This window comes from Atta cephalotes (assembly GCF_000143395.1).
Source record: "Atta cephalotes unplaced genomic scaffold scaffold00002, whole genome shotgun sequence".
In the NCBI taxonomy this organism is placed as follows: domain Eukaryota; kingdom Metazoa; phylum Arthropoda; class Insecta; order Hymenoptera; family Formicidae; genus Atta; species Atta cephalotes.
In genome coordinates this window covers 7,275,773-7,288,917 of record NW_012130066.1, presented here as the reverse complement: position 1 = coordinate 7,288,917, position 13,145 = coordinate 7,275,773, and the positions used below count along the sequence as shown (strand labels likewise).

General features: G+C 28.1%; 1 protein-coding gene across 1 annotated transcript in view; it reads left to right on the top strand.

Moving 5' to 3' along the window:
- The first annotated feature begins 8,024 nt into the window (after positions 1-8,024).
- Positions 8,025-13,145, top strand: part of LOC105621358 (alaserpin-like) — a 23,237-nt gene continuing 18,116 nt past the window's right edge. Inside the window, exons 1-5 of the mRNA XM_012202826.1 lie at positions 8,025-8,141; positions 8,587-8,797; positions 9,047-9,261; positions 9,409-9,603; positions 9,677-9,812. Coding sequence (XP_012058216.1) covers positions 8,025-8,141; positions 8,587-8,797; positions 9,047-9,261; positions 9,409-9,603; positions 9,677-9,812 — 874 coding nt within the window. The remainder of the gene's footprint in view (positions 8,142-8,586; positions 8,798-9,046; positions 9,262-9,408; positions 9,604-9,676; positions 9,813-13,145) is intronic.

Genomic DNA, 13,145 nt, shown 5'->3' with positions numbered 1-13,145 from the left:
ATATGGGTCTATTTATTTCTTTTCGCTTATCAATTTTGAAATTACGCTATGAAAAATTATATTTAGATCAATATTCTGAAAATCTGAATCCATTTCAATTCATTTCAATCCATTCTCGTTTACTGGATTATGATTAAACTATATTTATGACTATGAATACCGATCTAGAAGAATTATTTTCATATATCTCTCGATAACTTCAGGGAATTATACCGGGTTCAAGTTCAACTCGACAACTTCGAGTAATATATTAGGTTCAAATTCAATCTTCCCGGGGAGATCTTCTTGCGTCCTCTGTTTTTGAATCGTGCACGACCGTGATTTAAGCCGATGATTGAAGCGAAAAATTGACAGTCAGCTTTCAGCGTGGGAGAAGCAAGGAAGGAGACGGTGATGATTGTGATTGCATTTTTGAATCTGTGCGTTTGTATTCCGAGTCGGTGTGACGTGAGTTCGTCAGGGTCACTATCGAGGATCGATTAAAGAGCAGCGGCACCAATTCGAGCTGCACGAACGCACACTTCCTCACGATTGGTCGTACCACTACGATCGTCTACGGACTTGTTTCTCTCGAGTCTCGGCGGGGACTGGGGTTTTCCTGAGAAGATACAGTCAATATTTTATATTCGTTCGTTAGATCGTCCTCCGCAGTAAGCATTCGGTGCTTGAAGGAGGCAAGTTCGTTAAACAAGATGCGTACACGTAAGTAGATTCAGTTAATCAAGAAGGGAAATTATTCTCACGCGCTCGGTTTGTTTATTTCTTCGTTCGATATCAGACACAAGCAAACTCAATCGTTATATTATAGATCCACGCGAGGTAGTGATTGAAATTTTATATAATTTCGATGATTTCAGAGTCTAGGTTGTAATGTGAAGAAGTGCTTATTCGTGATATTTGTAACATTCCTTAACTGTGGAAATATTGAACTCATCGGTATAATTTCGCAAAGGTTGAGAGACACGTGAAAATAATTCTTAAATTCCTTTTGTGTAGAAATCAATTGACATTATTCTTTGCATCAAAAAAGATCGAACCGAAATATTATTAAAATTGTAAACGCATTAAAATCTCTATATCCGTTTTATATTTATAAAAATATCTTTGATTGTTTTAGAAATTGGAATAATTGTTATTAATTATATATTGTTTATAATATTTCATATTGTTTTTTAGATTTACGTAATATATAGATGTATAGTATATTACTTATACTAAAAATTCTGGTAATTACTTTTGTATCCATATTACATATATATGTAAAAGTAATTATCAGCATTTTTGAAAGATCCAATCGTAAAATTTAATATTTTAAATATTGTTACACATTTAATATAACAAGGTTAATATAATAGAAGGTTAACATAATTATACGTAGGAAATAATTTGATTGTTCTGATCATGTCTTATCTACTGTTTAATACATTCTTTATTGTGTGTTAAAATCATGTTTTAATTAAAAATATATTTTCAGTCACATAGAAATAAGTTGAATAAGATAAATGATAAATCTCTGTAGTCTTTCGAAGTTTGAAAATTGATTTCCGTACTGATTTTGAAACTATATATGAGAAAGAAAACATAATCAAAAAATAAAACATTAATAAAGTGGATTTGAGAATTAAAGTAAATATTCCTATATACACTGCTAATATTACTGAAAATCTATATTTTATAGTACACGTATCCTACAGATTTTTAGAATTGGCACTGTGTATTGGAACATAGCTTTAATTTAACTCCAAATATTGTTTTTTATTATTATCATTCTGTTTTTTGCTTATGTTTCTCTTCGCATAACTTCGAAATTATATGAACATCAAATTCTAGACTTTAAAAGGCTACAGATTTATTATTTGTTTTATTTTACTTATTTCTATGTATTAAAAATATATTTTAAAAATTCAAAAATAACAGAAAATTTTAAGTTTTAACAACAGAAAATTTATTAAAATGTACGTGTTTTCCGTATAACATTTAAAAATTTTTGAAAATATTACTTGGATTTTTGTGTTAAATCTGATTTAATATATATCTATTAAAAAATTATGCATTTATCGAGAATTTAAGAAGATTCTACAAAAGATTAAAGATATACAAAAAAAGATTTGTGCCAGACGACAGAGACAAGCCGCGAAAGGATTGGAGTAAAAGAGAATAAACTTGAAATTTGATTCTTAAATGAGATTTTTCTTATTGTTATCTTCTTATTTTCTTTCGCGCCATGTACGAGATCTGGGGATTCATCGGATACGATTGCTTCTCAATCGCGATAATCCCAAACGCTCTCTCTCTCTCTTTTTCTTTACGCAAAAATATACAAATATTATAATACGTCGGATATACAAGTCTTACCAAATTCCTTCTGATACGATGACAATGTCTTATCGTTATACACCGAATTGACGTATCAACGATAATGCTATTCGACGAGTCGTAATTCTTGACTCGTTGAATGGTTGCTCCAAGGTGATCCTGGATACCATTCTCGCTTGGTTCATGATTCATTTCTAGAATTGCGCAGCGTGAACTTTTCTTTCATTATCAGTTGATTAATGTTCCCATTTCAGAATTAATCAGATGTCTTGCGTGGTTTTTTATGATACATAGCAGTTAGTTACGTTGGATCTACGGATAATACGATTATACAGTTTTCATGTACATCGTACACGAATTTTTTCTGTTGAACAAACAATGAAATAAAAAAGAAAAAAATAATTTGATGAGACTAAAAAGGAACAATCTTAGTATTTGTTTTAAATTTATTGTCAATTAGTAAATTATGTACGGTTCATTATTTGATGAAAATTTAGAATGAATATAAGAAAAAATACGGTTTTCTTGTAAATATTAATTAATTATCATATGTGACTTTACATTTTGTTGCTCGTCGATTTATATCAGTATTCAACAGATCACTTTTCTTCTAGTTTGGAAATAGAAAAATGAAAATGAGATAAAGTAGGTTTTAAAAGATGAGATAATACTCAAACATTCAATTCATGATACACAGTATTTTTTTTTCTTCATATCGCAATTTCAATGTAATAATATTTATTTTGCGCTCAATATTATTATGGACAAAACACAACGAATCCAGCATAATTTTATCGCTGTCATCAAACAATTTTATCTCCTATAATTCAAAGTTATTTAAAAAAATTACAATTTATAAAAACTATTTATATAGCTTCATAAATTTGTAATGCACGAAAGTGCTTGTAATTATACAGTTTGTAATTTATTTTTTTATTCACGTTAAAGGTACTTTACTTAAAATTTTTAACACAAAATAAAGTGCAAGAGTTATAAAAGAAAATATACAATAGTGTTTTTTTATAAAAATTCTGTAAAATCTTACACGGTCGTAAAATAAAGTTACGCGTCAACATCGGAAAAAAAATAAAAAAATAAAGAATGAAGAAGAAACTTGTAATTCCAGAAAGTTCTGTTGGATAAAATATAATTATACTGTATATATGGTTGGATAAAATATAATTATACTGTATGTAAGAAGATTATAATGTTTATATGGACATGTCGATTAATTGATAAATTAAGCCCTAATTATTTCGCTGATTTTTGTTAGAAATATTCATTCTTTTAGAGCAAATTTTCTTTTTATTTTCTCTTTAATATTAGAATTATTATAATGTAGAATTTATGTAGAATTATATAATTTTTAGCAACCGAGATACAATTTTGTTTAATGTGGTTTCTTTTTTAGCAGCAATAATAATTCTTTATTATTGCTGCTAAAAAAGAAACCACCAAACAAAATTGTATCTCGGTTCGTCTATCCATTGCATATATCTAGTTGTTATACATGATTAGTCTTACGTATATAACATGACTATTACATTAGTATCTTAATGGGTTTTTCCCCGAGACACTAGGAAACATCGATTTAATGATCCCGTGATATTCTCGTTTGTTATTTCTACTTCGTTAAATGCGGTGATATCTTGTCACATATTTTTATATTGATTATTTATTTTAAGAATTAGATTCTAAGAATTAAATGATTATTGTGTATGCAATATTTTGCAATAATTATATTTCGCAATATATTTAATGACATTTAAATTACTTGGCACAAAAGACTCTGTAAACATCAGATTCTCGGAATATTGAATTTCCATCAAAGTCAGCATTGGAAAAATTTGCAAGTGTACAAATTTTTATTCTGTGATAATATTATGAAAAAGTAATGATTCTTCTGTAAAGTAATCTTATTTTTAACAAAAAATATTTTTAGATCAATGGTTTTCACGAAATTTTAATTTTTTTCATACTTATAATCTTTTTCACGTAAAATGTTTATATGTTTTATATATATTGTATTTAAGAAAATGTTTTATTATTATTAAACATAGCAATATAACCTGATATATTTTATTTTTAATTTATCACAATTGTTATCGCAAGCATAATATTTTTTAATAATTAGAAATGTTAATAAATATCATAGACAACATATTATTAATATGCATCTTAGCACATATATGTCGGCGTATCTAACGGTAACATATGTTTTACATTCTTTTCCTGATCGGTTTGTTACGCAACGTAATTATATGTGTAGAATGTCCTCGGTTCATCAGCCTCTCTTAAGGCAAACACTGAAGGCTAAATAATGATTGTTTGTCAATATCAAATATTATTAATTTGATATAAATTTAAAAAACTGAAAAGACTAACGCGGATGACTTATACTTTAAAAACAGATTGTAAAATATTACAAACAGTTTAATTAACTTAATTCAATGGGATACATGGAAGTGCGCATTATAAAAAATTTAATTTGTCGAGGTCGTTTTCCATCCATATCTTAAAACACACTTTAGCTTTAACTTGACAAGAAGTTATAATTCAAGTATTCAAAAAATGAATTCTTAAATTAAATTTGAAGAAAAAAAAGATTGGATTAGATGTTTGGAAGGTAAGATAGATCGATCTTCGACCTTGCATATATGACTCGCATACTACGACAGACATCCTGTTAACGCCCTCGTTTCTTATCATTTATATAATTGTCTTTTGCCCTCTGTTAACTCGATAAAAAGATCGTACATATTTCTGCTGTAAGTAAGAAGTAATATTTTCCATTATCACGAGCTGCAGTATCGCTGCCCGTATCGTTGTTTGTCGCGTCCCTCTCGTGGCTCTTTGATTGTGAGAAACTCGGGACATAATCGATTTTCGATTTAGTGAGCTTGTATAGCGACAATTATTCCTACACTGAAATTTAAATGAAAAAAGAGAATGAAACGTCTTCGCTTTAAGTGTGAATGGAATATTACATGGTATAAAACAAATTTATGTAGTACAATTAAAGAAGACGATGAAAAGAGATGTTTGGATTGAATCATTCGCCTTATATTTAGACATATATTCGTGTAAATCAATTATTATTTATCATTATCAATCATTATTAATTATTCATTAATTATATGGACATTTCACATAGTTATATAGACATTTTTTTCTTAAAATTTTAACTGTACTCTTATTTTATTAATTCTAATTTTTGAAAAAATTCAATTTTATATCTATATTGTCTTTTTTTAATTATAATAATTGACAACAGTAGGATTGTTTATGTAGGATAGGAATATTTTTTTATGATTTTTATTATTGAAATTATAAACGTTTTTCTATTTTTTATGAAAAGCATGGTATTTAATGCACGTATAATGTAAACGTCCAATCGACGTATGTTAGAATGTTAATAATATCCGATGTGTTAATCAAAAATTGTCCTAATTACATTATTATTCTTGAGTACCGTTACGTAATAATCGCAAATACGAATGATTAGTATCATTATCTCGTTTTATGTCATGTATATATGATTCATCATAACAATTATAATTTAAAAGACATGACTAACATGAGTAACAGAATTATAATATAAAAATATATATATTTCAAGTTATTGAAAGATATGCAAAATATTTAACTAAATAATTTCATTAAATTTTTTAAATTGATATAAACGGCAAGTATATAATAAATCAATATTACAGAAATATGTATTATTCTTTTTATGTATTATTATTATTCTTTTTTGATGATCAAATTAATTTTTAAAAGTACTACTTATGTTATTTTATATATCTTATGCCGCTAAAATAATTACAATTGTTTAAAAATCCGGTTTTTATGTTTTTCGAGTTCTTAAGTTAGTTTTTTGTCGATTAACTTTAGTTCATAAAATTTCGTTTTATTACTTACTTTAAAAGTGTAATATTATAATTGCCCTTCGAATCGTTGTAATCTTCATATCGCTTCTTGAAAGTTGAAAGATTCTATTGAATAGGCACATAAATATGTGCAAGATTGTAACAATGTGGTAGTTTTATGTTCACCTTGAACGACATGTCTGACACTTTATTTCGAGTTGTATGCGACCTTCCAACGCAAGTGTTCAATTTTCGATAATAATCCTGTAATGCTTAAAGCGATCTCTTTGCTGTTACATATCTTATGTTATATATTATGTTAAAATATCGAAGAGAAAATTGACGTTGTTTATTTTCATTTAAGGATAATTGCATGTATAAGCGTAAAAGTATTTAAAAATTTATATCATTATTAATATTAAAATTATTGAACTAGCAAAAACAATAATTTTATGTTTTTTTTTTATTAAGCATCTCGACTATATGATTCGCGTATATGTAGAATTTTGTAATAAATTACTATTGATGTTTTTGTTATTACAGTACAAAGAAGTTTTTTGGCATTTTGCTTATTTACATCAACCATGGCCGCGGCAATTGAAAATAATTTAGCTGTTCAGGCTGTTTCTCAGGGCGCCCATTTGTTCTCCGCTAACTTCGTCAAGGTATATTAATTGAATTTAAATATTTTTAAAAGTTCTATTAATATTCGATATTATACAGAATATACTTTCATATATATTAATTTAATGTTAATACTTTCATATATATGTAATACTTTCATATATATTAATTTAATGTTATACTGTTATATAACTTATAAATAATTATAAGAAAATAGTTTTGGCGAAATCTATATGAAGAGCAAATTTTCAAAATACGTTTTGTCCAAAATTTTTAGAAAACTTAATAACGGAAATATTATAATTTCCTTATATGACTTTCCAAATAATAAAAAATTCTGAGAAATCAGGCAAATGAGAGTGTAAGTTGTTGGAGCGTGATCAAATAATACTGTTAATCAGTGTAATAATCGATTGTGTATTTCCATAAAAACGAATGTTTCGACTCTTTTTAGATCATCAGCATTAATACAATCTTCAAAAATATGAGACATCACTTATAATATATGAGACATCATATTATAATATGAGACTTATGCGTCAATGGCAGCCACTAAAGAATAAGAATTGAAAGATCCTAAGTGAGGTGCATTTTGTTGCAATCTTTTACAATTTATTTTATTTGAGAGATGTGATTATAGGAACAAATAGAAATTTTTAGAAAACGAGAAAAAAGTCACAAGGAAACCGCACGTTTTACAGAAAATAACAATTTACCAATCAGTAAGATGTAAAACAAAATTGCTAAACTATTTCTAATAATATTAAACAAATGCATTTTGCTTGTCTTTAGTTAAAGGACAATTCGAATGTCTAGACTTTTTTCAGCACATAAATTGATCGACAAAAAAATGCCTTCAAAACATCGTAGAGTAGCTTAAAATATAAATCTTTCAACACATCTTTAAATACTATGCCATCTCTAACTAACAAAATGAAATTTTCGACAAAATGCATTTTGGAAGTCTGCTCTTTATATAACTAATTTTAATATACTAAAGTAGTAAGTCAATAACTTACTGATTGTGAAATAATCGAAAAAGAAATGCCTGATTTTCTTTATTTGATGAATTTTTTGATATGCATAATGGAACTTTCATACTGTTAATTATAAAATAGAAAAGTATTTATAGTGAATAACCTTTTTTAGACTGTTTCACAAGAACAAACAGACAATTTAATATGTTCTCCTCTGAGTGCTCACATCACCTTGAGCATGGCAGCTAATGGAGCTGATGGAAGTACCGAGGCGCAATTTAAAAATGTTCTCAAGCTTCCAGCCTCGAAACCACAAACTCTAGAAGGTTATCAGAATCTCATCGATAAATTAAATGTAATTATCAAATTACAAAGTATTATGAAACGTAATAGTTAGTACACTACTTACAGAATGTGAACTATCTATGTAACACATAGAAAAACATAAAACATAAAACAACAACAAAGCAATAAGCGAATCGGTCAATCATAGTCGAAAACGTAAGGCAATAATGTATGTAGATAATAGCAAATAAAAAATGTTGATCTGCTTACTGCTTATGTTTTACTAATTACGTTTCTTTATGTGCTATTTAAATCTTCAAAATTTAATAAAATTAAAATAATATTAATTTATAAAATGTTAACATTTTTAGGAATCATTAATCAAATTTATAGCATATTATTTATAAATGTGACATTATTTACCGAATTAATTTAGTTATATCTTGTGATATTTTATGATACTCTATTGACAAAATAATAATGCTAATCGAAATAATGGAACGCTATCTTTACAGAACGTTGAGAATGTTACTTTGAAGCTCGCTAATAAAATGTTTATCGGCAAAGACTTCCCGATAAAACCTGAATACAAACAGGATCTCGAGACGTATTATAAATCTGGTATTCAATCGGTAGACTTCAGTAAAAGCCAAGAAGCTGCGAACACCATCAATACTTGGTGCAAAGAACAAACAAATGATCGCATCAAGAACATCATTAATGAAGGTAAGCATTTACTGTGAAATTCTATTGAGAGAAAATAGAATTTTCTTATTTTCTTCATTTATATAAAGAAACATTTAACATAAATTTAGAACAATTGTTTCGTAAAAAATATAGTAATTCACCAAAGTGCTAAATATTATTTTCATCATCTAGATATTATATTCTTATATTTTCATAAATTGTATATAAAAATGTATTGATTTGAACAGCAATTGAAAGCATGCTTATAATTTGTACTATCGATTATAGGTGATGTGAATGATGCTACTGCATTGGTGCTCGCAAACGCGGTATATTTCAAGGGTCTATGGGCACATCAGTTCGATCCTAAGGCTACCACGGACCGTCCGTTCCATATTGATGCTAACACTGTGAAAGATGTTCCAACTATGTACAGAAAGGGCAACTATAAATACGTCGAATTGCCGGAATACGATGCTAAATGCATCGAATTGCCATATGCGGTAATATTACTTTCATAAATTAAAAACAATATTTAGTCAAATGTGTGTAAGATTATTGCTTTTCACAAGTGTGTTTCGCAATTGTGATGAAAAGCAACGAAGTATTTCGCGAATCTTTTTTTATGAGTGTAAATTTTATTATCGTAGAATAAAGAGGTCAGCATGGTGATCATTCTACCCAATAAAATTGACGGTCTAGCTGCGCTGATCGACAAACTCGAGGAAGTTAACGCGGAATGCAGCTCTCGCCTCACCCAAATATATGAACGTGAAGTCAAAGTATATCTGCCCAGATTCAGATCTGAGACCAAGTTGGATCTCAAGGATACATTGTCCAATAAAGTACGTCGTAATGTTCCGCTGATAATAAAATAAATGCAATATTATATCTAACTTGCGGTCTTACTTGCTGCAGATGGGTCTTAGTGAGGCATTCAGCAATAAAGCTAACTTTAACGGCATTTCGAATGTCCCTCTGAAGATCGACAAAGTCGTGCAAAAAGCTTTCATCGAAGTTAACGAAGAAGGTAGCGAAGCAGCCGCCGTCACTGGTAAGTACACCTTATTTTGTTTCTTGCATTTGTTTGTGACGGAATACGGGCGAAATATTATCTTGAAGTTTTCGATCTTTAAATAGAAGAAAATATGTAAATCAAATAATTTCCTTTAGATACTTTATATTTTTGTCTCATTTTTTTTACCATCTATGTTTATCTACGTATTAATTGTAACTGTTACAGTTATTGTTGAGAGATAATAATGATATGAGAGATAATAACAGCTGTACTATTGTTAGTTAATGTATTTGCTGGGTTATGTATAACTTTGAAAGAAGATTATAATATTTAATTATTTATAGTCTAGATAGAATGCACATAATATTTAACTATTTAGATAGAATGCAAGTCTAGAATGCAAGAGATAATATGATAATTATATGATAATTATAATATGAAATAATATGATAATTATAAATAATATTAATTTTACATCAAGAGCAAGATGATATTTCGCTTAATTTTATTTGGGATACATCGAAATTCTTTTTCGCTTTTTAGACACTCTGAGAAATTATTTTTTTGAAATGACTATTCGGTTATGCTTGTGCATGTAACATTATTTTAATATTATGTTAATCGTGTAGCAAAATTTCAAATTTTTCGCTCTCAGAATTTCCGCGGTACGAATGTATGTGATTTTGTACGTTGCCGTGATTTTAAGCTGAGTGTGATAGCTAAATGTTGCTCACATGCTTCCTACATCAGCAAGTTTGCTACTCTCTACGCAGTATTCTTTTTATGTTTTTTTGTCTTATCTATTTTTTTTCTGCTTTCTTTTATCTTCACTTTTGCAAACATACTGCATTGCAAACATGCATTGTTAATTAATGCTTTATTATGCAATATATCGCATAACATCAAACCGCATGTTTATTTGATTATGCACCTTTTACTCACATTGCACTTATTATGATTTTTGTCACACAATGACAATCGTATATACAAGCTAATTGATATTTATGATCTATTATTTCGATGATATTCAGAAAAACTTGTAATCAAATTTTCAAATTTTATAATAAATAGAGCGTTTCAGTGTTGCGATTATTGACATTTGATCAGTGCTCGCATTTAATTTAAATCTTGCATGTAGTTAATATGAATGTATTATGGTGATTGCATAGCTTGTATTCGTATTTATTATTACAAGCTATGCTATGTCCTGAGATTTATTTCGAAGGAACAATTGGGATTTTTTAGATAACACGAAATTTAGAAGTCTTTAAACAGATTATTACGCTTAAATTAGACTTTGTGCACTTCTGCAGTTTACTTTTAAAAATAAAATTGCACGAATGATTGGACGGTGAAGTAATAGAAGTTCAAAATTGTGGGGAGTTAAAGTGATTTTATTTAACGAATTAAATCATCTTTAACAAACTTAGAATGCGCATTTACCGGTAGTATCAGAAAACTATGTAGTTCACGGTTCACAATGATATATTTTGCGATAACGACTCTGTTTATGATACTACGAAAACAAAATTAATCATCTCTTAGAATATATTAATATCAATATATTAACTAAAACTAAGCTATTAATAAGGAAAAAGGAAAAGATCAAAATTTTCGAGAAAAATTTTTCGAGCCCTTTATAACCATATGAGAAGGCATAATAAAAATTCTCATCAAGATAATATCCGTCAATCGGACTATGAATCTGCCAAAATGAAAATTAGTTTTATAATACAGCAAAATGAATTGCACTTTTTCTCGATTCGATATATTAGGTGTAGGAAAAAGTCGTAGCGTTTTTTTAATGCCATCTAATGGGAAAAACGCCACGAACTTTTTCCCACACCTAATATTTGACAACAAAACATGCATCTGTCACAGCTGATAAAATAGAATTTTCTTTGTTTAATTCAATGAAAGAATTGGCGAAAATAATGTGGACGCAGGATTTATATACATTAAACTAATAAAAAAATTTTGAACAAATAACATCTAAAAAATATATGTGTATATTTATATAAAACACGGGCGATTTTCATTGCTTGACTTACGACTCGCTGATTCTATCGTAATCAGTGATGCATCTTTACTAAATTCTTTTCTTTTCCTGCACTCTCAACCATTTCTATGCTCTGATCAAATCCTGGCATTACTAATATTCAATCAATCATATCTCTTATCTAAATATTTCTCGCGTGCTCTGGGTATCCAAGAGCGCATCCGATTATTGAAACGGATAATTGATACAAAGAATGATCTTCTGACAGGTGCCTCTGTCAGACCTCTTTCGGGTATTTGGAAACCAGTGGAGCCTTTATTACTTCGCGTCGATCATCCTTTCCTGGCGATCATTAAATACAACAGCGTCGCGTTATTCATAGCGAAGATCCTGTGGTAGTGATAATGAATATTTATACGTTTTTAATGATAGAAAACAGTAATTAATAACTTTTCATATTACACTCGCGGCAGAAACGCGCGTATATGATGATACTTTTTAGTTATTCATGTACTATCGATATACTCAGCAATTTTATAACTGCACTGAGAAACCCATTTAGTTGAATTAACCAAGGATTTGTTTGTCCATATCCAAACAAGAAATTAATTGATACAATAAAATAATTTAATTGAAGCAAAACATTTGGTTATTGTAACGTTTCACTTGTTTTTGATAAACATTGATATTTGATAAAGTTATTTTCAATAACCAAATGTTTAGCTTTAACTAAATTATTTCATTTATTTTATTGCATCAACCAAGGATTTGTTTGCCCATATCCAAACAAGAAATTAATTGATTCAATTAAATGGATTTCTCAGTGTGAAAAGAAAAATATTTTAATGACATGCGATTAATAGTAAAGTCAATTTATGATAAAGTACATACATCTTTCGTATAAAATATTGTGTTGTCCAGAAAGTTCGTGCCGATTTTGAAGGAAAATTGAAACGCAGAAGATTTAAATTTTAGTATACATTTATTAAATTATATAGGTTAGTCGGCACGAACTTTCCGGACAATAATAAAGCTGATGGTATCTCGTTAGATGTATAACTTGTAAAACATGACATTATTTGTATAATAATAGAAATTAAATTTTATAAATTATTATTGCTCAAATTAATTTTGATTATGCACAAATCCGAAAATGTGCAGTTTTGATAACATATTTAAATATTTAAATAGGCGATTATCATTAAAAAAAACACTATTTTTTAAAATTTATTATACGTATTATGTGATATGTAATTAATTGCCTTGTTCAATAGATTTAATTATTCCATAACATAAAACCATCAAAATATTAGTAGAATTTTTGACGAGAATAATTAATATACATAATACGTATATATATATATATATAT